This window comes from Numida meleagris, chromosome 5 (assembly GCF_002078875.1).
Source record: "Numida meleagris isolate 19003 breed g44 Domestic line chromosome 5, NumMel1.0, whole genome shotgun sequence".
Classification (NCBI taxonomy): Eukaryota; Metazoa; Chordata; class Aves; order Galliformes; family Numididae; genus Numida; species Numida meleagris.
Window position 1 is genome coordinate 19,153,838 of NC_034413.1, and position 25,545 is coordinate 19,179,382.

At 41.7% G+C, this 25,545-nt stretch overlaps 1 protein-coding gene and 1 pseudogene across 13 annotated transcripts in view; one reads left to right on the forward strand and one right to left on the reverse strand.

Annotated features, from left to right (window-relative positions):
* TLL2 (tolloid like 2) overlaps positions 1-25,545 on the forward strand; it is a 109,310-nt gene that overhangs the window by 55,173 nt on the left and 28,592 nt on the right. For all 13 annotated transcript variants that reach the window (XR_002439208.1, XR_002439206.1, XR_002439207.1 and 10 more), the window contains 10 exons: positions 647-764; positions 1,174-1,352; positions 1,635-1,740; positions 6,656-6,780; positions 13,073-13,188; positions 14,651-14,753; positions 18,098-18,214; positions 22,134-22,279; positions 23,225-23,420; positions 25,013-25,138. Coding sequence is in view for 10 of the 13 variants with exons in the window: in XM_021398134.1 (XP_021253809.1) it covers positions 647-764; positions 1,174-1,352; positions 1,635-1,740; positions 6,656-6,780; positions 13,073-13,188; positions 14,651-14,753; positions 18,098-18,214; positions 22,134-22,279; positions 23,225-23,420; positions 25,013-25,138 (1,332 nt within the window). In the remaining 3 variants the exon portion in view is untranslated. The remainder of the gene's footprint in view (positions 1-646; positions 765-1,173; positions 1,353-1,634; positions 1,741-6,655; positions 6,781-13,072; positions 13,189-14,650; positions 14,754-18,097; positions 18,215-22,133; positions 22,280-23,224; positions 23,421-25,012; positions 25,139-25,545) is intronic.
* Positions 18,950-19,884, reverse strand: LOC110399447 (annotated as a pseudogene).

Here is a 25,545-nt window from a genome sequence, read left to right on the forward strand (position 1 = left end):
GGGGGAGGTAAAGTGTTGCCGATCTTCTTGCTCATATGAGCAAGGCATAATACTCTACTTCTCAAGTGTCTCTCTAATCAAGTCCTGAGCTGTTCCTGAATTCAAGATACGCAGACCAGCAGCGTATCTCTGCGCCTCCGTATGCATCCCTAAGACTGTTCTGCCTCTAGCTCCAATACAGTTTTTGCTACTAACTTTAAAGATAAAATATCTGGCAGTAGTTCTGCCTTAGTTTTGTGGAATGTTTATGTGAAATTCTTGGGCCTTGAAATCTGTGTGGTCATTTCATGTTGCAGCATGTGAGCAAATTTGGCATGCCGCTGAATAGGTAGTGCACAGATCAGAACACCAAACTGCAGTGCCAGTGTAACCTTTACCTAATGAGGTAATATTTCTTATATGCAGAAGCACTGATGTGCTTAACCAAGTTTGCTACCTGTTTAATTAGAGCCATTAACTCATCAAACACGGAGGTAAAAGTATGACACAGTGTTAGTTCTATACTAGCAAGATGTCTCAGATTCTTATAGGGGTCTACAGGTATAGGATTGACTACTGGAAAGATTGACTGTCTATATAAAGTCCATTAGAGATTTTCTTGAAAGTCAGGCCTTCACTGTTTGCTGTTCTTGGATTTCTTTTTCAGGAACCCAAAGAGCTATATTTAAGCAAGCTATGAGACACTGGGAGAAGCACACTTGTGTGACATTTGTGGAGAGAACCAATGAAGAGAGTTTCATTGTGTTCACTTACAGAACGTGTGGGTAAGTGATATACATGATGTCTGCAGCTCTCTATGTTGCAGGTATCTCTTTCATTACAAACAGCTTTATAAGTCTAGCTCTGGCCAGAATATAACAACAGCCACGTGGGAGAACCTGTCTGTTCTGGATCCTTTTCCTGGGATAACACTTAGGTGTATGCATGTGTTTTTAGAGACATGCAGTTATTTATTTTCTTTCTACATACACGCATATACACCTACGTGTATACATACGTGTGTATATATATACTTACGCGTATGTGGGTGTGTGTGTATAAGTATATATATATACACGCTCATATACTTACATGTTTAAGTACATGTAGTATATGAAGCTGCTAGCCTGTACCCATCTCAGACTTTCCCAATTCACTGTTGAACTGCGTGAGTTCATGGGTTTTCTTTTCCAGATGCTGTTCATATGTGGGTCGCCGAGGAGGGGGCCCTCAGGCCATATCCATTGGAAAGAACTGTGATAAGTTTGGTATTGTGGCTCATGAGCTGGGTCATGTGGTGGGTTTCTGGCATGAGCACACACGGCCGGACAGAGACCAGCATGTCACAATCATCAGAGAGAACATACAGCAAGGTAAAATGGCAATTCAGGTTATTCTGCTTGGCTTTTGGATGGGTGGCAATCATCCTTACTGGGCTTGTGCAAAAGTCTACTGATCTGTGAGTGGGGATGGAGAAGAAAAAATATTTCTAGTCTTTGCCTAGAATAAGAGTCAAAATAGTTGGATGAATAGAGATTTGGGATGTCCCACTGGAGTTGTTGGGATGTAGGAGGGTATTCCTTGAATTCCAGACTCTCCCAGTTGGAAGAATTTTTTTTAAGTGATTTGTTTTTTCCCTTCGTTTAACATCACAGGTCAGGAGTATAACTTCTTAAAGATGGAAGCTGGGGAAGTGAACTCACTGGGAGAAACCTATGACTTTGACAGCATCATGCACTATGCTAGAAACACGTTCTCCAGGTGAGAATCATGGATTATCTGCCTTTGGGACTGTTCTTAGCAGTTGTCATTAGCTGTGTGGGATATGTAGAGCCTCGAATGAGACCTGTGGTCTGTTACAGAGATATGTGGTGGTCACAGTGGGCCTTGGAAACGTTTGAAAAAGCAAGGTGCTTGGTATGGTGGACTGTTGTATTCCCCTGCCTACTATATTCACCTTCTGCTGATTATCTCAGACACTTTCTAAAGCTATACCAGTATGTTTTGTAACCTTCACAGCCAACATGTGTAAATCTGCCCTCCTGCAAGAGGGATAATGCTAAAATCAGCTTTGAATTTGATAGTAGCGCAGCTCATAGTTTAGAGTTACGATATTACCTTTTGAGTCCTCAGCAACTTTGCCAAAGAATGGGCATCAGGTCATTATTTTTAATTGCATGTGTTTTTTTTTTTTAACCGTCTGTGTATGTGCTTTAGATCATGGCCTTTTCAGGCTTGAGATTCTGTGTTGTTAAATTCCTCATGCAGAATTTTTCAGTCCAGTTCCTGTCTCAGCTAATTGGCTAATTTGTGTGTGGGCTGTTTGCCCTTGACTCCCATCTCTTCTATCCAGATGGAGCTCATTTTCTGAGTAGAGAGCTCAGAAAGGTGCATATAGAGAGGGGAAATGAACATACATTTATGTCCTGGATTTGGAATGAGAACTACTGGATGACCAGCTCTATTTTGCTACATTATTTGAAGGTTTTTCCTAGGAAGCTTTCCTTTACTAGGAGCTTTCCTTTACTATGTACTTCGAGTAAAGGAGATGAGAGGCAGAGCTCAAACATTCACTCTGATTAACTTTTTGTTTGCTAATATTGAATGCATCTTTGGGGCTTTTAAAACTTTCTTATTTGCTAGCTGTATGGGAGTGCTAAGGCTAATGTTTTGTTCTTTTTTTCCTGAAACTTTTCATCAACGAGGAGAAAATTACCGAACTTGCTAAAGTACTGTTTGTTATGGCAGGGAGAGATGGTGGCTGGGCAAAGACGTATTGCTGCCTTCAGAGATTTCTTTGGATCAGATACCCAAAGCAAACAGTTTTTCTTCCCTTGAGGCATCTGCTGGACTGTCCCAGCGTTTGCTGGACTCTAAATGGATGGAATTGTCCTGCACAAAAGCAGGATTAAGTTATTACTGCCATTTATATTGTGGATGCCTTTGAGTCTGTCTCTCTTGAAAACCAGGGTCCTTCAGAACACTGCTGGACCAAAAAGGGATAAAAATGGCAAGAGTCCTTCTAAATTTAAATTGATGCTTAATAGGATTTTTAAGTCTGTTTTCTTTAAGTCTTTTGTCTCTGTGACCCACCCTCACCCCAGTAGCAGTCTTTTTGCAGTAATTGAACTGAGCACTAAGTGCATCTGTGGGCTGATTGTGCTTTCAGGGTAAATAGGCAGTGCTGGGAATAGGCTTTTACTTTACGAAAACCTGTCTTGAGATCTACTGCCCCCATTGAATGATGCTTAGTTTGACCAGTGAGCATGGATACAGACTGGTGAATGTGTGCATGTCTCTTCACCTTACTGAGTTTTGCAGGTGCTGGCCAATTGCAACTAACAAAGGCATATGACCCACGAAGATACTAAGATCCAGCAGAGTTCATTATGGCTAATGGTTAGATATGGGAGACGGTCTCTCCATGACACTGCTAAGGAAAAGACTGTAGCAGGTGTGTGTATAGTTCAGCAGTTTACAGAAAGTCCACATGGGAAAAAGATGGTATGAATTCTCTGCCGGTGGAGAGCAGAGTATGGATGAGGACAAGATGACAGAATGGAAATTATTTTCAGTGACGCTTTTGAGAATTGCTGCAGTAGTCACTTCTAGTTTTCCATTCAGATAAATGTATTTATCACTTGCTTCTGTGGTGGGTAAGGAGTACAGCATTAGAGGCTGTTAATGACAGCAGGAACAAGTTTTTGCCACGAGAACTTCTGTCTGTGTCAGAAAGTCACCTGTTTTGCAAAGTATGGCTACAGGCTTATGTATTCTGGTGCATTCTTTACAAATAAGGAAGCAAATTTCTTAATTTTACTGTCTCAAAATAATTTCTATTATCACAGTCAAGACCTACAAATGGCAGTTTAACAGTAGGAAAGCTTAAACCTCTACAGACTCCAAAGCAAACAGTTCAGTAAGCCTCTTGTTTGTAGGCCTGTCAGCACTTCCTGAAGTTAGAACATGGCTCTGCTTTTCTGTGAGGTTCCTGTTGGAGTCAGGATGCAGGTAGCACTGTCTGCAAGGCAGGCAAGGGGCATCTTACTGATGTATTTTTAACACACTGTCTGAATCCTATGTCAGATGTATGCACATCACGCTTATGCTCTCCACAGGTTTTACTGTGTGAAGTAAGATGTTGCCTCTCTTCTGAAAATGGGGACATAAGTACAGTGGAGGGATGAAATGAAGCACTCAGATTCAGACAGCTATACCTGCCTTGACTCTCTGCTTCCTTGAAAAGTGCATGTATCTATTGCCCTCAGATGGGACAGTGAATGATCAGCATTTCTCAAGATTAGCTGATAATTCCATGATGTTTGCAGAACACATTCATGGTGCTGTATGGCTGCTAATGGCGCTTGAGAACATCTCTACTCAAACTCTGTCATGCTTTGCTGATAACAGTGGTGGATTGTGCTTGACTTGCTGTTGCTTTGGGCATCTAGTGTGTGCTGTGCCCATGCCTGAAAAATAGGAGAATTGGGGCATCCAGTATTCTTGAGTTCTCTTCCTACCTCTGGGAGAAGAGGTTATCTTACTCAAGAACAATTCTGGTGTTATATTGCTTGAACTGCTCGGTTTAATGATATCTGCTTGATTTTTATTAACTTGTGAGCCAACGTACTGGTGCTCTTAGAGACACTCATCAAATGTGCAACTTACTATTAGCAGTGTTACTAACCCAAGGGGGTTTGTTTGGACACCATGGTACTGCTGGGACCTGTGTGGCCTAGGCCAGAAAGACTCTCCCTTGTTATCAATTCCTTTGTTTGTGAAATGATAAGAACTATATTTACTGCCTCCTAAATTAGAGTCATGTTCAGCAATAATGCTTGTGAAGGGAGTAGACTATTCAGTTGGTGGAAAATATAAAACCTGAAATCTTGCTACCCCAGCCCAGGTTCATCTGTCTGGAAAAAAATGTTTGGCAGATAATTATGAATCCCTAGGTAATTTGAAGTTGTGGGTTGTTCGCATTGTGTGAGCAATACCCTGGATGTACCCAATGATCAGGAGGCTGGGGGTTGTATATTTGCAGTTGTGAGGGCTGTAATAGTCAAAAAGAATCAAAGGTTTACCTGTGCAAATGGTGGTTACCCTATTACACTTTGTCAGTCTTCTCTGGTTGAGCCTGGAAATCAGCAGAATGCATTTCACCTGCCACAGAAGGTCCCTGCCAAATGTGAAGTTCTTCTCTGAACTCCTGAGGAAGCTCGAAAATTTAACACGAGCAAATCAACCTTTCTCTGTGTTCATGTTGCTTCTGGAATTGGAGGATTTATTTTTGATACATAAATAAATTCAGAGTAAAGCAGGTAGCTGGCATGTAGAATGCCAGCCTGAATTTGTCAATCAAAATTTGATGGACTTACCTCACAGCTTGTAAGTGCTGCTTTGCAGCATAGATCAGGAATTTTCTTGCCACTGAAAAAAAGCACCTTCCTTGTGAGAGCTGACTCTATTTTTTTAAGTAGATTAAATTCTTTCCCCTCTATTTCTTCTGTTGATTTGCATATTTACAAAAGACATTTATCCATAGAATATGTTTAATGACATCTTCTGTTCAAGAATACTGACTTACAGCTTGTGACAACTGTGATCCAAAAAGTCCATTTATAGTATTTACTTAAACTCAAGGTAAAGCAAAAACTATCTCAAACTTTTTTTCCTGAGGCTCTCACTCAGCTGAGCAGCCCAATGAACCAAATTGCTTGTCTACTTAGAGCTTAACTCATACTCTCAAAGACTCTTGTATCAGGACGTGCGGCATTAAAATTACTGCCCTTACTGTCCTATTGGACTCTATGGACAATGGTATCCTTTCCCTGAGAAAGAGAGAAATCTGCCTCACAGAGCTAATACCAAAGCTTCAAAATCCCTGCTAGCATTGGTAATGTCAGGGTTGTTAGGCATTCAGGAGTGCAGTGAAATGGTTCCTGTGGACTGGACAGCCTGACTACTAGAGCTTAGATTTTACCAACCTGGCATTCCATTTTCCGATTACTCCCTCTCGCGTTAACTGTGCAGTTTTAATGATGCTTCTTGCACGCAAGCTCTTGTTTGTGTGCACTGTCTCTGCATTTTGATGAAAGTGAGGTCTGAACTTAAGTCCTTTATTGGACTGAGATCCGAAGTGCAGTAGACAGCTCCTGAGTATGAAGCAAGGGGAAAAAGGCAGAGACAAATGGCGTTATTATCCTGGGAACTCATGCAAAACAAAGGTAGAGCACTTGATCTATTTTTTGCCTGTGGCAACCACAGACACTGCCAGTCTAGCCTCACCTGCTACCAAACAAACTTCCTTTCCCTCTGCTCATAAGTGTCCAGTCTGCGCTCCAACGTAGCTGTAAGTGCCACGAACCTTCTGCAAGAATATTTCATTGCCTTTTCTGATTTATGGCAATAAATGTTTCCATTCTGAAACAGCAGTCGGTGGCAATCCTGATATATCAAAAGAAGAATTTACTGGCTTAGCAGATTTGCCTGTATGTTTGGAGGCTATCTGCTGTAGGGTGATGGCCACCTCAAGACATACGTTTATCATAATCTGCCTTACTCTTACTTGCTAGCATGGGACATGTGCTCAAGGAAGACCTGCAAGAATGGCTTTGTGTTCATCATGTCACTTTCCCTACTTCACTGCTCTTTGTCTCTCTGCTCTTCCCTTTAGAGGGGTTTTCCTTGACACCATCCTTCCCCGTCGTGATGATAATGGAGTCCGCCCAACTATTGGTCAGCGTGTTCGCCTGAGTCAGGGAGACATTGCTCAGGCCAGGAAGTTGTACAAGTGCCCAGGTAAATATGGCTTGTGGGAAGGGCTACAACTTTAGTGTAGACACAGTTTGTCTGGAAAGTATTGAAAATCAAGAGTACCTTTGGTGAAAGGACTCAAAATGTAGGCCATCAAATGCTTTATGCTGAAGCTGTGGGAGAACTGCACTTGTCTAACACATCTCTTGTTAGTACTTCGCTCATGTTCTTGTTTGGTTAGGGCCTTAGTTTTTTCCAGTGGTCTCTACTGAAACTTAGGAAGAGAAGTGTACAGTAGCTGCAATATTTGTATTTTGCTAGTGTATAGGGTTCGTGTAAATATCCTGTCTAGAATTAAGGGTATAGGCTCTGTTTGTAGAGAATAGAATTGATATGTAAGACCATAGACAGCTGGGGACTAGGAGTTAGCAAAGTGGTAGAGTGTTATCTAATAGACTAGGGTGTCTGCACTCCAAACCTTAAACTTCTCTTTTTATAGAGGTGTTGTCCCAGGGGAGAGCTTTATTGAAACCTTAACTGATTATGGTGTGTTGCACTAAAGCTCTGGGAATAACATGAGAGAAAGCTCAAAGATGCAAGTCTAGTTGCTGCAAGTGGGTGCTTTGGGCTGCTCAAGGAAGGGTTGTATCCCCTTTCTGCTGCAGAAGAGGTGGTAGACTTAGAAGAGTTTGGATAGAGAACCCACCTAATTATATCTGACTTCTGAAGACTGGTAGTCTGAGTCTTGCTTTATCCAGTGTCTGCAAAGATTAGCAAAAAGAGTATTGGCATCATAGATATGATTTGGAGACTTAAGTTTATCTATGAGAGTAGAAGGATCCTTTTAAATTGGAGATGTTAGACAATAGGATTTTGTGGAACAGCTACAGCTGAATAGATTAAACAAGAAAACTGGATTTCAGAGAAGTCGGCCAGACTTAAGGATGTGTGGAATATGAAGATATAAATAGAGGATTTGAGGAATGATGGCACCTGTCTAGCACCTGTGTCATGGATTGCAGCAACTGAGAATGGAGCATGCATGGAGGGAGTGATGCTAGGATGGAGCAAATGTAACAAGCACTGAGTTTCTGCTGGTAGTGAAACATCCATGAGAAGATACTTGATAATAGAGAGTTGCTCTTGTTTTGCAGTATGACTAATGTTTGTAATAATGCAGGGAGGGGAAAAAAAGACTTTTTCAAGCATGGCCCAGGAGTTTGTGTGATGAGTGAGTTTGGGCACCATATTGATGTGACCTTGCTTAATCAGTGTATGCTAAACAGAACAAAACATTAATCTATATGTAATAAACGTATCAAAGAAAGAGAGGAGAAGATGGGTAGGAGAGCAGGGTTTTACCAGTATACAGAGACACATCTTAGGATCATAGAGTCACCAAGGTTGGAAAAGACCTCCAAGATCATCTAGTCCAACTGTCCATCTACCACCAATATTTCCCCACTAAACCATGTACCACATCTAAACGTTTCTTGAACACCTACGGGGACAGTGACTCAGTCACCTCCCTGGCAGCCCATTCCAGCACCTGATCACTCTTTCAGAGAGGAAATTTTTCCTAATATCCAACCTGAACCTCCCCTGGCTCAACTTGAGGCCATTCCCTCTTGTCCTATTGCTGTTGGATGGGAGAAGAGGCCAAGACCCACCTTGCTACAGCCTCCTTTCAGGGAGTTGTAGAGAGCAATAAGGTCTCCCCTGAGCATCCTCTTCTCCAGACTGAACAATTCGAGTTCCTTGTGCTCCAGACCCCTCACCAACGTTACTGCCCTTCTCTGGACATGCTCCAGGGCCTTGATATCTATCTTGCAGAGAGGAGCCCAAAACCAAACACGTGGTACTTGAGGTGCAGCCTCACCAGAGCTGAGTACAGAGGGACAATCACTTCCCTGCTCCTGCTAGCAATGCTATTTATGATACAAACCAGGATGCCATTGGCCTTCTTGGCCATCTGGGTACACTGCTGGCTCACGTTCAGCTGAGCATCGACCAACACCCACAGGTCTATTTCCTCCACACAGTCTCCCAGCCACTCTGCCCAAGCCTGTAGTGTTGCCATGAGCACCACTTAAGTGAGCAGCTGGCTAGCACTGGTGTGTGAATCATTCACAAAGCTATGGAAAATAGCTTATAATTGGTGTGCAAATCCTCTTCTTCACTGTATCAGGTACAGGTCAGAAAGTATGAGTTCATAAGGGTCTACAGTAAATTCTGAAGATGAGCAATGCTTCAGGGTCTACAATGTTTGGGAATCACTAGTTTATAGTGAGGGGTATAACTTTTCTAGGCGTACTAATACTAACTAGCAATTTTTTCTTTATGTAACTCATAATTTTCTCAAACACGTAGTTGGAGATGTAGTTCTAAGGAAATTATCTTCTGCTTCTCAGAAATGTATTTCTAAGAAAACTATCTCTGTTTACTTTAGGGATTGAGTTGTTTGAATACTTGAAAAAAATAATAATTAGAGATGTCTTGCACTGTTTTTGACTGAGTCAGACTTTTCATTCACTTAGCTGGAAGCATTGACTACAGATTCAGATTTCTTGAGGCAAACTGAAAAGCTAATTTGGCCTGAGGTTAAAGTCAAACTAAAAGCTACAAAGCAACTTTTTTTTTAAATGAGGACCCTTCTAAGTCTCAAGTTTTCTGCTTGTGAAGTAAAACTTTTATACTTTTTTTTCCCCACAAAACTTAGCAAAGCTTATTGTAGTTCAGAAAATACTTGACAGAATAATGATCAGAGCTTTAAGCCTGTGAAACCAATTTTCTTCAAATATCTATTGTTTTATTTGGAACGAAATTTATAAACAAGTTGCTTTTGAAGACAACTGGTGCAGTATTTTTGATGAAATAGACATTGCAACTGCTATTTAAATCTGTAGCTTGGAAAAAAGTTCTGCAAAGTGCAAAGCTCAGGAGTTAAAACCCAAAGGACTTCAGTTGTATGTTTTAGCGGGATCTGACTGAGATTCTCGGTTAAGGAAAGTTTGTTCAGTAGCCAAGCTGAGGATTTTTAGGTGAAACATGACCATGTAGTCCAGAAGTTGAATGGTAGATGGTTTCCCATTTAGTAAGAGAGTTTAAGAACCCTCCAAAAAGAACTAGAAATTATGTAAAAAGAGCTAAAAGTGTGCACTTGTACAAACCAGAATGACTGTTGTTTATTAAAAGAGAGGTGGTTCTCCAAATCATTAGGTTTGTGGCCTCTACCTTTAGGGCTGTCTTAGCCCTGCTGCTTTAAATTGCTCTTAATTTCCCAATGCTTGCACCTGCTGGGTTGTGGCAAGCCAGGTGAAACCAGAGAAAATTACTGAAGATATTTCTGAAAGGAAATAGCAGTAATTACTAGTTTTGATATCTCACCACAGTTGAGGATTGGATGATTATATTCACTACAGATGACTTCAAAACAGCCTGACCTGGTGCTGAAGAAAACAGGTCTGTGTGGCTCTTCTAACTACACAGGCATGGTTAAACATTACATTGAGCATGGTCATGCATCCAGTCATCCCATCCAATTCTCTGTGCAGTATCAAAAAGATTTCCAGTAAGCTAATGAGCAGTAAGTATCTGTGTCTCTACTTCATTTGCAAAGGAGTTTTGATGTATTTGTCTCTTCCACTTTGGTTTTCACCTCTGTTTCTTTCTAGAAGCTTAGCTATGCAACAGCCTTTTCACCATGTATGAAGACCACCTCTGTTTCTTGGATCTCAGAAGCACCAAACTATAGTCTTATTGGACCTATCGGTTTATTTGTTCCTAAGTGGAGTAAATTTGTACTACTTGTTGATGTCCTCTGCAAGACACTATGTTCTATGCTTACATATGCATTATTCCTTAGTATTCTGCTCTCTCCTGCACATGCGGGCAATTGCCCTTCTCTGCTCTGAAGGGCCAGCCTCTCCCAGCATGCATGGAAGGTCTCTGAGACTCTGCAAAGTTTAGATGGTTAGCAAGGTCTCCTTTCATGATGCTCTAGCAGAGTAGTATTTGGTAGTAAATACATTAGTACCTCGTCCATAATTACACTATTATGCATTTTTGCCAGTTACTGTGTAATTACACTTAGAACTAAGGGCTGGGATACCTTCACTGTGGTTCAGCTGAACGTGACATCTTCATCCTATGCCATGATGGTAATATAGTGTATTTTCTCAGTTTCTTTATGATCTTACAGGGGACAGCTTTGTTTAGATAATTTTGTTCTAGCAGAGAGAGCATTTGTATACCATGTGAGTTTTGGACTGGTACATCTTGCCAGATGTTGGCATTCCTAGAACAATCCTAAGCTGATGGCCACTGCAGTTGGTGTATTGACCCAGTGGCAATACCAGAGGATCAGCTGAAGAATGGTTTGCTGCACGCGGAATAAGTATGGCTGGGATTCAGCTTCTTTGAGATGTTTATCTGCTGGGGTACCATGTTTTTCCTTGTTGAGAGTTCTAGGAGCACCCTTGGGAGCAGGAATTAGATCCCAACAGACTGTACTAGAGATAACAAGGCAATAAATCTTTGCAAGAGGTGGAAAGGAAAGTGTGTATGTTCTGGAAATGTCTGGATTTCTTCTCCTATGCATGCAATTCAACAGCTCTTACCACCAGGAGCTCTGCCCATCTGAAGAATAAAGATGGCATCACCTGCCAAGCATGCTGGGAGAGTTTGGAGGAGAGATAAGTTATTACTGCAGAGTACTTTGAAACTAAACCTTCCTGTGCAATGCTCCTTTGTAGATGGACAATGGTAAGGGGAGTTTTCAGGGCTCATAACTGTCTGAGCAGTGTGGAGGTTTTTGAACTCTCATTCGTTTGCTTCATTCCTTAAGGGCATGTGTGTGTATTTTCCTGCCTGTTTTCCTCAATAGTGATTCTTTCTAGTAGGTTTAAGTGCATCTGTCTTTCCTGACAGGAATCAATTTGCCAGAGACAATGCTGCCTCAAAACATGCACAACTTGTTCCTAGTAGTGATCTACCTTCCAGAGCACCCCTAGGAACTGGTTGGTTGAGCAAAAAATCCCTTTTTGTGTCTCTGCCTATTGTTCATCAAGTCTGACCTGTCAAACTGTGGGTCAAATTACTTCAGGGAAATTAAGAAATTCTGGTTTACGTGACTCCCTCTTCCTTTTTTTAAAGATACTAAACTTTTTGAATGGGACTGCTCTCTTTTCACCTCCAACTTCCGACCTGCCCATCTAATAGTGATTATGGCTGAAAAAAATTGTGTGTGATAGTATCAGGCAGAGAATCCCCTGGCATTTCCATGAGAAAGGGAGCCAGATATTCAGTTTTGTCAGATCTTTCAAAGCACTGCTGCTTAACAAGGGATTTTTGGAAGCTGCCTTGCCATCTCTGAGGAAACCAATTTGCAGGTCAAGGGGAGCTTTATAATGTCAGTGGGTTATGACATTAGAAAAACAACCTGAGAGCAGGCAAGCCAAGGTTCCCTCTCCTTGGGATTGGTATTTGCATGTGACTAGTGAGTATTCTGAAAGATGAGAATAGGAGCTTTTGATATGTGTGATTCTGCAACCTAGCCGGTCAATTTCTCTGGATGTATACGTGGTCATTCCTTGCTCCAGCAAGATCCTTCTGGCTCAGAGAACAGGAACTACAGTAGTTGCTGCTTTCCCACATCTTGGAAGTTTCCTGAAGGAGCATATGCAAACTATTTACTTCCCAAAAGCAACACTGGGATCTACATTGCATCAATGGCAGCAGGAGACAAACAGGAAGGTGTAGAGCAGAATGAGCTGCAGTGTTCATATTTTATCCTGCACAGTGTAACATCAGGGTGGATGCTGGACAGCCAAAAATGGGGGCGTCAGTGGGACTTGCCCTGCTTCTTTTTAACAAAGTTTTAACCCAAGACACTTAATAGTAACTACAGAGAACTTCACCTAGAAGTACTGAGAAGGGTGAACAGAGCTGCTGGAAGCAGTCATGGGGTTGCAAGGTAGGGTGGACTAATATTTTCTATTTTATTAATGGATAAGATATTCCTCAGTAGGACTGAAACTGTGAAAGTACTGACATGTGGAAAGATGATGAAGGAAGATGTGTGCCTTTTTAAAAGCTGTTTCCTCTGTGTCCTTGCACTGACAATCTGTCCCAGGAATCTTGAAAAATTTCACATCACACCTTTTGGTGAGGTCTCAAGCAGTAGCTGACCTTGTGTCAGTACCATGAATGAATATCCTTAGAGTACAAGCTACCAGCCTGCATGGAGTAGCCATGTGCAGACATTTTGTTAGACCTCAATATCCTTTAGAGAGTCACTCCTTGCTGCTGATCTTTCTCCCCTCCCCTTCTCTCACAGCTTGTGGAGAAACCTTGCAGGACAGCACAGGGAATTTCTCAGCCCCTGGCTTTCCAAGTGGCTATCCCTCATATTCCCACTGTGTCTGGAGAATCTCAGTGACCCCAGGAGAGAAGGTAGGTGCCACACATGGACTAGGTGTACTCTTCACTTCCCTTATGTGAGTTTTTGTTTGTGATGATAATATTAACTGCTGCCAAAAAGACTGTCCTGCAGATCTCTGCATGCCTGGAGTGCAGGAATGGAGTCTGTTCTGCCAGAGATGGGATCAGGAATTAGTGGTTCTGACAAGAGGTAACGCTGGAATAAAACCTTCTTGGAGGTCTGGGCTGTCAGTCGATCTCTGATCCCTCCCCTCATTTCACAAATAAGCCCTGCCTGGATGGTTTCCTCAGCTATTCGTCTTGCCACCTGCTAGCTCAGGTCGAGCTGATAGCTGAGGAAATTATCTTTCAAACCAAGTGCTGGTCAGATAAGTTGTATAAAATATGCCAGCAAGATGGAGTCCAGAAGGGAGCTGAGGAATCACGAGTGACATCAGTAGCCTGCCCCCATCATGTGGGCTTGATGGCTCTGTCAGGGGACCCCTGCTCCTAGCCTTGAAAGGCTGAGCCCTGCTGTGGATCAATCTGCTGCTCTGTCCACTTTCCAGCCTTCCTTTCATTTTACTGATCTTCCTGTGGAAACAAAATCTTAATCCATTAATGCCAGCCCTTGAGGCCTTTCATGTCCTACTGGACTGCAATAATGCATGACCTGGCTTGGGAGCTCCTTGGCAGAACAACTTTGCTGAGGACCACACTGAAAACACACTTAGGACTGAGACTTTAAAGAACAAAGGGAAGTGGAGCTCACCTGTTCTGGAGCAGCTGTCTTGCTCTTGGACTCAGTTCTGTCACCTGCAGGACTAGTCCTATAATTGTACTGAGCTCCTGCCACTGGCTTCAAGAAGAGCTTTGCAAGGTACCAAGAACAGTCCGGGTTTTGGAACAATTTCTGTGGTAAATAATATATGTAAATTATTATATGATTTAAATCTTGCAAGGACAAAAATGCCACAAGAATATCCATCCAGTGACTTCTGTCTCTGCTCTGGAAACCCTTTGAACACAATGCGTGAGTGGCAGTGTCAGAATGTGGAAACTTGTCGGCAGATGTAGCTATTTCTTACTAGAGACATTTATATAATGGAGTAAATCCCAAGCATCAGTTTTTTGGGGAAATGTGTCTCTGTAACATTCACATTAATTAAAACTAAGGATTTGATTTTTAACTTTTTTTAAGAAGCTTTTTAGTTGCTTTTTAGTAACTGTGAAGCAGTGACCATACAAATAACAAAACGGATAGTAAAATACCATCTTCTGTCATGTACTGTATTGTATAGTTAAAATTCTTTGAGAAGCCTTTCCTTTTTTTGAGGAAAATGAATAAAAAAAACAAACAGCTGGACAGCAGGTTGGATTTTTGATGTATACTCACTTATGCAACACTGTAGCAGAGATGAAACAGGTAGTCTGTAGGGTCTTGATTTTAAAGTAGTTCCCATTCCAAGGAAAAGCACATGCTCGGTCCTTTCAGATCATGTTGAACTTCACATCAATGGATCTATTTAAAAGTCGCCTTTGCTGGTATGATTATGTGGAGGTGCGTGATGGCTACTGGAGGAAGGCTCCCTTACTGGGTGAGTAGCTGCTTCATCTTAACTGCATTTTTTGGTGCTCTTAAAAATTATGGGGGGGGGAGGGGGAACCAACCAACCAAAAAAAATCCTGACACCATTAAAAAAAAACAAAAAAAACTTTCTTTACCTGGGAGGAACCTGCGTCCAGGCAGAGCACTGGTCATGAATTAATGTTAGAGATGTCAGCGCATTATATTCGCATCAAATGATCAGTGCTTCAATCCCTTAGTAGCAGATTTTATTCCTTCCTTTTCTGGCTTGTGAACTGAGGCAGAGAGGGAAATGAAAGAGAGGCATGGCTGAGATTAGAAGTGTGCAGTCCCTGGAGCTTTATGATGCCTTTTTCATAAGATCTGAATGAACTATCAGACTATAAGAATGAAGACGACATGCAGCTCGTGTCCAAAGCTCCTGACATTATTTCTCCTTGAGAATACAAATCACAGAATAATAGAATAGTCTGAGTTAGAAGGTACCTTAAAGATCATCTAGTTCCAGCCCCCTGCCATGAGTAAGTATGCCTTCAACAAGATCAAGTTGCACATAGCCCTATCCAACCAGCCTTGAATGCTTCCAGGGATGGAGCATCCACAGCTTCTCCGTGTAGCCTGTTTCGGACACAGCTCTCTGTACTTTGAGCCTCTGTACTTCTAGTGGGGAGCTTACCTCTAGGCCCAAGGATAGCTGACCATGCCTAGGATATCAAACTGTGCAAGAGCTGTCTTGCTCCCAAAGATCTCAAAAAGTGCAACTCTCCCTTTGTATTCTCTCTATTTATTCCTCTGTATTTTGCTATCGTAACTGCAAGTTGTCTGCCACCTAAGTGGGTAGTCAGAATTCTCACCTGCTTTTACTAGCTTTGCCACCGGCTCTGATCCTGTCTCCTGACCGTGGTGTCCTTACATACAGACTCCTACTTCTGTCTGAAAGTAAAGAATCAATCAGCTTACAGAGCATCACCAGTTGCACTAGAGGTGATGTGCCCAGGCTGCAGCACATATCTAGGCTAATGTAAGGTCAGTGAGGCAATGGAAGTTTAGGTGCCAAGCTCACCTTAGCCTCATGGGACGTTCCAGCTGTAATACAGGACGAAGTCCTTAGGTTGGAACTGTACTGCTCTCTAGAGGTTTCTGTAGGCCTGAAAAACTGAAAAAGTGTGGAATTGGCGGCTGTTTTTATTGCTTCCTGCCTGTTTTGGGGTTGGCAGCAGTTATTGTTTTCTGCTGCACATACATCAGGTAATGTTGCTCCGGCAGCTGTAATTTAGGTCCTTGTTACTTATTTCTTCTGCTGAGTAATTTGAAGGTATTTCAGAAGCCAAACCACCTCCCTGTCACCTTCGTGCAGGTGGACTTGCGAGTGTTTCCATCTGGAATGAGACACTGGTTGAAGAGGCTCCCGCAAGGGGCTGAGCCCATGAAATTAGCTCAGCAGAGGCAAACAGAAGGCAATTCAGCAGGGGGCAGGGAGAGGGATTAGTGTGAACTGTGAAAGCATGGACTTCTTGCAGAGGAAAAAAAAAATACATGTGCACTGCATATTTTCCCAGGGAAGTGTGTGAAAACCCAGCCTTTAAATGTATAACTTTTTATGAATGGGCCCTTTATCACACTCTGAGGAGTTTGCTCATTCTAGTTCCTCATCTGTGTTTCCTCTCCTTGATACCCTTGTCAAACTGCAAGTCTAAATCCAGGAGGCAGTTGCTCAGTGACCCTAGAGGAAGGAGCTTTGCAGCACTGGTGCTGTTAGTATGCTTTTTTGGTAGCAGAGATGGGAGAGACAATTGTTATACTGTATGCCTGTGTCACACTACCCAGTGCTGGGTAGCTTTGGCACACGTGGGTTCAGGATAGTACTGCCAAGTGCAGCTCGGTACTGGATTGAATGAGGGATTCCACAAGGAAAAAAGTTTGTGATGAAATTGCCATTGAAGTTCATAACTCACTTTCCATGCATTCTCATTTGCCACCTTTACTGCCTATCACAGGGGCAGAACTCTCACATCCTTGAAGACCATGGGCTTTCTGAGGAGGCCAAGTGATGAAGATAGGGCAGGCAGAGCCAAAAGTGATAGCATCTGATTGTAGGCAGATGACTATGCAGGGGGCCTCTTGGCTTTTAATGTGCAGGATTCATGTCAACCACTCTGCCCTTTGTATGTAGGAAAGCAGCAGCCTTCTCTGTCTGTCAGGCAGCGGGAGGGACTCGAACAATCTTTCCTTATTCAGTGCAGAGAACATTTAATGTGGCCCACTAATGGGAACTAAGGTACTGTCTTGTCACTTAGCAATTAACCAGGTTTTCACTCAGACAAGGATGTTCAAAGAAACTATTGTCTGGTTCATAAGGCCAGGATCAAGTTCCCTGTCACCACTGCTGTGACTGAATTTCTGAATAACTGTTCTCTGCCTCTATCAGATTCCCAGTGGGGATTCAGTTGGACGAGATGCCACTGCCTATAGCACATAGCCCTGCTGGTGTCAGCTGAGGTGAAGAACTGTTTGCAGCATGGGCTTGCTGTGCATAGCGTCTACTCTGTTACCCTGAGGAGCCTTGGCTTGGGACAGGTAGAGGAACACGAGAACTGTTTTAGGGTTGTTGAGCTTGTTCAGGCTGCTCTGGCAGATGCTTTCTGCAGTGGTTCTGTTCCAGGATTCTCCACTGCTGGCAGAATTCAGGTGTTAACTAGTGCTGATGCATACCAGGGAGCAAAAAAGGCTCTTGGTCACTAATCTGCTGAGTGAAAAAGACTGGATGACTGCAAAGATTTAATCAGAAGGAGGTTTACTAAGGGAATAAGACCAGTGGATGAGATGAGGGATTTTTAGCACTAGCAACAGGATGAGCTGTGTTGGTGCTGTGGGGAATCTGCACAATCCTCTTTTCAGTATGGCTGCATGCCACCTTCCATTTGACTTGTACGTGGGTGCAAAAAGCTGAAGGTTTCCAAGGCTTAGCAGGTAGAAAGGACAGTTCCCTAATGTCCCATCTCCAAAAGGACAGGGGATAGCTCCCCACTGTTGCCAGCTCATTTGTCCAATCATGTGAATCAAAACAGGAACCCTTTTGAACTTACTGAGGCAACACAGGTTGTGTCTGTGACTACTGAATTCTGCTCCCGGCTGAAAGAATTATATTCTCTTTAATTATTAAATTGATAAATTAACTGGGGGGAAAAGAGAAATTCAGAAGCACAAGTGGTGGGAGTGAAAGGGTATTTTATACAAGCAGTGCTCCTTTAACCTCAGACTGTCTTTGCTTCCTGGAACCACAGGTGCCTGCTGCCAGTGGCTGTACTGCCAGTCAGCCTGGAGATCTTTGATCATCTTTTTCCTGCCTTCTAGGTAGATTTTGTGGTGACAAGATCCCTGAACCAGTAATCTCCACGGACAGCAGGCTGTGGATCGAGTTCCGGAGCAGCAGTAACATCCTGGGCAAAGGCTTCTTTGCAGTCTATGAAGGTACAACCTTTAGCTAGGAGTGTATTGTATTGCATTGCATGGAGCAGTCAAAACAGGGTGCAGGGATTTATGGGATCAGTAGGACTTCTGCTTTACAGTTTAGTTAGACACAGCACCCACTCTTGCTTTTGTGGGGATTGGCAGAATTTGTGGGTTGTTTCAGCAGATAAGATATGGCTCTTCTAAATAGATCATCTTTTGAGGAATAGGACGGCAGCACAGAGCAACGGCTTCCAATCATAGGCCAGGATCCTGTTTGCTCTGATCTCTGTTAGAGGTGCTCTGTGTAGCAGGGACTGCTACTAGTAATTTAACAAAGTTCTGTTTCAGATCTTATGTTTTATATGACTTAGTGCAGGTGTTTGGTTTTTTTTTGCTTAACTCAAATGCAGAGGCTGCTCTTTGGTTTCTTGTGTGTTTTGCCTACAGAATATTAGAAATTAGCATGGCAGATTTTCTGCAGACCAGGTACTTTGGAAACTTACATGACACTGGGATACTGAGACCGTTTCAGAGGAGGAGCAATGCTACCAAAGTCAGTAGTGAATCTCATAGAGTAGTTCAGTTGGAAGGGGCCTACAGCAGTCAGCAAATCCAACTGCCTGACCACTTCAGGGCAAGCTGAAGGTTAAACTATTTTATTGAGGGCATTATATGAATGTCTCTTATTAAAATAATTACCACAGTAATTGAGAATTCCTGATCTTAGTCCTGTAACAGTTAGTTAAATGCAGGCTAATCTAAAGCCTCTGGGATGTCTCTGTCACCCACAATAAAAGTATGAATAATGATTTCCTTTTGTTTTCCACTTCTGACACAGCACTGATGTAACAGCTGTGGTTACCAACACAGAAGTGAGTTTCAGTCCTATCTTCTACAAATTCACCTGCTGTTCCCGTTTTTTTTTCACCATTGCACCACACATCTTTAATGTTCTTTTCCAGAACAACTCTGTAGTCTGTAACACCCAAGCTCAGTACCCAAATATTGATTGGTTTTGACTCATTATCCATATATTTCTTGACACTTCTTTACCTAGATCTCCAAAGTGTATTCATATGCAAAGCTACTGACTGCATCAATATTAATCATAGCTTTTGTTTTAGATACTCTAACAGTAAATTATTTCTTTACCCACTAGTTTAAGCATCCAGTCTTTTTGTATCTCTTCCTTTCTGTCAACATAGACAATACGTTTTCCTGAAATGGTTCAAATTCAGTCTTACAAACGCGAACACTTAAAGCTATTTCCTGAACAGCCACCAAATCTGATCTGTCATCTTCTCTAAGTGGCTGCACCAAGACTTCCATGGGGCTCTCCTCCCCTTCACTGTTTTGAGCCTCAAAATCAGTAGCATCCATTATCCCACATACACTCATTTTTGACAATAAAGATTTAAAAAAATATAAAAGGTCTTTATTGTTCTCTAGACAATGGGCATTTTCTTGGAGAGGAACTAGTAATGAGTTTGAATATAAGTGTCCTGATGATACATCATTTTTTCAGTAGCCACAGGGAGCAAGCATGGCATTGGAATCCCAGTGCTGAGTGTCCAGTGTACTCATGAATAACAGTACTAACAGAAAGAGGCAAAGAAAATGCAGGACTGTTAGGGAAATGCAAATAAAGCATATGAGGATTTCACAACAGTGTGGGGCTTGCAAATCCTTTTCACAGGAGGAATATCTGGTTTCTACAGGAACTGCTGTCCCAGAGGCAGAAGTAGCTTGCCTGATTTTTTTTTATTTTTATTTTTATTTTTTACATTTCTCCTGAGAAGCAGCTGTTGCCTGCACCATGTGGTTCGTAACATCCCTTTTATGGTAGTTTGTGGGAATTTGAAGTAATCAGACTAATGAGTTTCTGATAGACTGTTTTATTTTGCCTTATTGCTTTTGTGGACTAGTCAACTTAGTTCTTACCACTGGAAGATAACCCACTATATCTGTTATAATTTTTAAAGAAAAAAAAGCAAGAGGAGGACTGTTCTTGGGAAGCAAAGTCTCTCTTCTTCATCATGTGTGTTAATATGGTATCATGTTTCATATTGGTAAATAATACTGAAAGTTTTTTTAAATATTAACTACATCTCAAGATTTGAAAAACTTTTTTCTCTGGATAATTTTTCCTGTTTCTTGTTAATGAATAAATGATCCCTACAGGTTCAGTAAAGATGAGCAATACTTCACATAACTCCTGAGGAGAGCAAGTGAAAGTGCAATGTGCGTTTAGTTGAACTTTGCATCCTTCTGATTGTTCATATTTACTCTCTTGCTGTTAGTATAAGCGTTCTCCAAGGCTTCAACTTCTTATGTAATTTTTCCTGTAAGCAGTTTCCCTTTGAAAACATAGGAAATCTGTTGCTAAACCTGGGAGCAAGTACAGAGTATGACTTGTGAAAGCCAGTTTGTACCAGTGATGGCCCATTTCTTAGTTCTTTTCTTAGCTCAGTCTTGTCTTGTTAAAGGAACAGGTAGTAAGATTGTCTGCATCTCTCTAAATATTTTATTTACTGAAATAAGAGAGCTGAAATCATCCTTAATAATAATTTCCCTCTGATTCAATTGCATATAGCATCTCATTTATTTCCCCTATTGTCAGGTGGTTTACTCAGATGATTTCTGACTTCTGTGTTTAGGCATTAAGTGTAATTTTTATTTCCTGAATTCTTTAACTTTCTGTTAATTTTTGTTCAAAAGTTCTCTGTGTTTCTGTTAGTTGCTCTTTTTCTTTTGGCTTTTCAATATGTGGGGGAGAAGAGTTCAAAGCAGGTCTCAAGACTGCTTCTCTCTCCTCTGCTTTTCTGAGAGTACATGTAAACTCTTGCGCATTCAAACTCTGCTGGGAGCTCTGTGGGTGAGGACTGATTTTTGGGTTGGTTTCCTCCAGTTCTTGGCTCTAAAGTTTTAAATAGATAGGAGGAAAGATGAAGAAGCATGTAGTCACATAACAGTAGAATTATTTGATAATAAATAACATAAAGGTAATGTAGTGAAAGTGTCCTTGTTGTTCCTTTTCTTTTATGAGATTCAAGATGGAGAAGATGCTAGTGGTTTTTCCCTATAACACTGCTAGCAGCCCTGAATGTATCATTTCTGTAGACTTCTCAGGCTATGTTAACAGGTATTCTTTCCATTTAGCAGTAAAACTAAGGGTCATAGTATCACAGAATGGCTTAGTTTGGAAAGAACATTAAAGATCATCTAGGTCCAACCCCTCTGCCATGGCAGGGCTGCCCCCCACCCTAACAGGCTGCCCAGGGCCCCGTCCAACCTGCCCTTGAACACCGCCTTCTGACTAAAGAATTTCTTCCTAACGTCGAACCTAAATCTCTCCTCTTCTAGTTTAAAGCCATTCCCCCTTGTCCTGTTAATATCGGACCGTGTAAAAAGTCAGTCTTTGCTCCTGCCTTTAAGCACCCCTCAAGTACTAGAAGGCTGCAATATGGTCTCCCCGAAGCCTTTGCTTCTTCAAGTGCCAGAACGGTTTCCTGAAGGTTGCTTGATGAGCCGCTCAACTCACGCTTGTTAATATCGCCATCTCGTGGCTGGATTACCCTTGCAACTTTTTGTTTGGACTTTTTGTTGGTTTTTTTCCTCCCTTCTTTTCTTGGTCCTTATTGCTAACTGCAAGCGTTAAGCAGTTATGGAGGTGACCTGGAGTGTGAAACACAAAAATCCGTAAAATTTCTATGCCCCAGTGAGTTCACCTTGTAAAGAGATTGTTACAGCAAGACAGGAGACGCTATCAAAGATGAAATGTGGGGTTTGTAAAACCTTCTATCATGTGTGTGTTGCCTTTGTGGAACAAATGCTCTTGATGCAGATTTGAACGAGGGAGAAGGTTATGTATGGAGTAGTTTTTGTACCCAAGGAAAAGCTTGTAATCATGTGGTTTTATTGAATGTTTTTTATGAAGCTATTTGTGGTGGAGAAATTAGCAAAGATGCTGGCCAGATCCAGTCTCCCAATTATCCAGATGACTACAGGCCTTCCAAAGAATGCATCTGGAAGATCACAGTTTCTGAGGGCTTTCACATAGGAATCATGTTCCAAGCATTTGAGGTGAGAAATGTCATTGTAAGCACTTGAGCAGATATTGTTTCAGCTCTATAGATCCTTTAAAATGAAAAAGGAAATGATGTAAGTAATTACATTCAAAGCAAACAAACTTTTGAATAGTTCAGAGCATCATTTCTTCTCACCAGAAGTTTGCTCGGAGATTTCGAAGCCAAGTTTTAAATATGATGAGTTTTCAAAGAATGCTAATATAAGCAGGAAGAATTAGAATGTGCACAAAATTGCGGACGATGTTAAGTAGGGGACTCATGAGCCCTGAAGATTTCACTCTGGTCAAATAAAATTGAATGGTCACAATCGAAGCAAACAGCTTCACGGTGGTGTTGCTGGTACTTAGCCACAAACATGCTGAAATCTGCTGTCAAAATAGGTATTGCATTTTCAGATGGTAAACAGACCATGGAAAGTTCAAAAAGATTTCTCCTATTGGTTATAGGATGGCATACTCTCTTAGGTAGGTGCCCAGTGATATATAAGTCACAGACAAAAGTTGATAGGGCCTTGGTTTTTACGTAAATCCTATCTAGTTAATTGGTTCCCATGGCTTGTGCACACTTACTGTGCTTGTCCAGGAAAGGACTGGTACCACTGCTTTCCTGACTGCAAACCCAAGGCTATTTCTTGAACATATTTGTTTGTAGTTCTTCTTTATTACTTACAGCTTTTCCATGAAAAGCAGTTTGTCGTGGAAAAAGTCAGAGACTAAGTTTCACTGTACAGTAGCCATGAAACAGAACTGAGATCTGTCCATGTCTGAATGTGATTTCAGCTGCAGGAGTGACAGCAGCAATGAGGCAAGCAGTTAGTTGGGACCAATTGCTTAGGATGCTCCTTTTGACGCTGATCTCTGGCCAAAGTGTAACTGGGTAACTAGCCTGATTCAGAGTGCTCATGCTATTGAGTTACAGGCCCACCCTTTTCCATTTGCAGATTGAGTGGCATGACGCATGTTCTTATGACTACCTGGAGATCCGAGATGGCCCCACTGAAAACAGCCCATTGATTGGTCAGTTCTGTGGCTATGAGAAGCCAGAGGATATTAAGTCCAGTTCAAATAAAGTATGGATGAAGTTTGCATCCGATGCAACCATCAGTAAAGCAGGCTTTGCAGCAAATTTCTTTAAAGGTATGTGATCTAGTACCTCTTGAAGTCAAACTTAGGGATCACTCATCCCTAACTTACTGCTGAACTGGAAATAAAGTTACCATTGTATCTACTTTTTGTTAAAAGCTGTTAGACTTGTCTACCAATATTCAGTCTATACATGAATTGCTTTGAAACTGTAGAAGAGTTGGATGCTGAGTCATGAACAGCACCTTACTGGTTAAGACAGAAAATCCACATCAAAAAAGGTTAGATTTTATTTTGTGTCATTACTTGTGCAGACACTAACACCTTTTGTTTCACAGTGATATTGTGACCCCCCCATTTATCTACACCAGAGATACTGATTTTTTCGAAGAAGATAGTTGTACTGTACAAAGAATGCTATAAAAATAATAATAATAAAAAACTATATTAAAAAAACCCTCTCTGCTTAAGTTCTATTCCAAAAGAAAACTTATGGAGAGGAGGTAATTTGAAATGTAAGTAGAATTTCAGGGAAAATTCCAGAATGCTTTTGGTGACAAATGTGTTCATAAACTGAAATGCACTTCAGGAAGATGTGAATGAAGACATATTTATCTTAAGAGCTGGACCCAAGCCATGGTTCTTCACCAGCATCCTGGTGGCTTGATAGAAGCAGGAGTCAAACATCTAACCACTGGGGAAAATACCTTACTGAGTTGCTTTGAGGTAGTCAGTCAAGTTTATCTTTTACTTCTGTACAACTGTCATTGAACCCAATAGATGCAATTCCAATATTTGGATTAGTCCTTTATTTATTTCTGCTTCAACTTGTGCCCTGCATCAAAAGTGATTACAAGATTGCTGGCAAATACTGTGATTTTTTTAAAAATTCCATTTCCTGGACAACTTTCACAGTGCATAGATTTCCTGGTATAAAATTCTCAGGTTTCATATAGATGCAAAGAGTACTTCTTCCTCATGTCACGTTGGCTTCTTTCAGGAGTTCAGGCTGATTGTGCCAGAAATGCCTTCCAGTGATTAGCACTACCATAAGAATGTAAATAAAACGTTCACTTAAGGGCTGTGCATGGAATCGGGGGTCAGAGTGAGAAGCCAGTAAATCTGGTCATCTGTATATTAAATTGTTAGCTCACATTGTTGAATTTGGTTGGAAGAACCTGACTTCAAATTCTAGGGTAGCAACTACTGTGTTTCTGAAAACGAACAACTATTTGCAGGCACTCCCAGCTACTTTGCTGCACCCCATTCTGTGGGGTTTGGCTTCCCACAGCTCCATGTCTGTGGGCACAATAATGGGCTGGTTTCTGGTAGCCCAAGTCACTCAAGAGCATGAAGAATCAAAACAAAGCAAGCAAACCAATTGGCAAATGAGAACATATTAAAATGAAGTCTTTGCAGGAGACTGTTTTTTCTGCTCCCGTCTAGAAAAAGCCCTCTTGGTTCCTGTGACTAGTAATTGCAATTGTAATCTTCTTTTGTATTTGTGAGGTTTGCTGCTGTACCTGCACTGTGTGCTCCACTTGTCAACCAGTGCTCTAGTCCTTCTAGAGCAAGCGCTGCCTGAGGAACGTGAGGGGGGTTGGCTGGTTGGGAAAGTGTGACTTGTTCTGGTTTCCTCCTGACAGAAATGGATGAATGTTCTCAGCCAGACAATGGTGGATGCGAGCAGCACTGTGAGAACACGCTGGGCAGCTACAAATGTGCCTGTGAGCCTGGCTATGAGTTGACAGCTGATAAAAAGAGCTGTGAAGGTGAGTGTAATGTACAGATTGAGGCATCTACCTGTCAGGTGGGTACTGCAACTAATAATGACATTGAACAAGCTTGGAGATGATACTCCTTTTCTCTCCATGTTTGTTTCTTTTTATCTTCTCCCTTATCACTTCCCAGTAAATTCTTTTTGTCAGCATCTTTAATTGAAAATCAAGTTTTGGGAGAAAAACAGAAAGCATCCTTATTCTCTACTGCTAAACACCTTTAAAAACTGTTGTCATGGCCAAGGATCCCTGTTCAGACCAGATTTTGCAGTGATGGGGAGAGGAATGTTGGAACCTGATAGTGGCCTAAAAGAATTTCAAGTCTTATTAAAAAAAAAAAAAAAAAGATATTGTAGACTTTAATATCAATGTTTTGCTTGCATGCAAAACAGACATTCTCT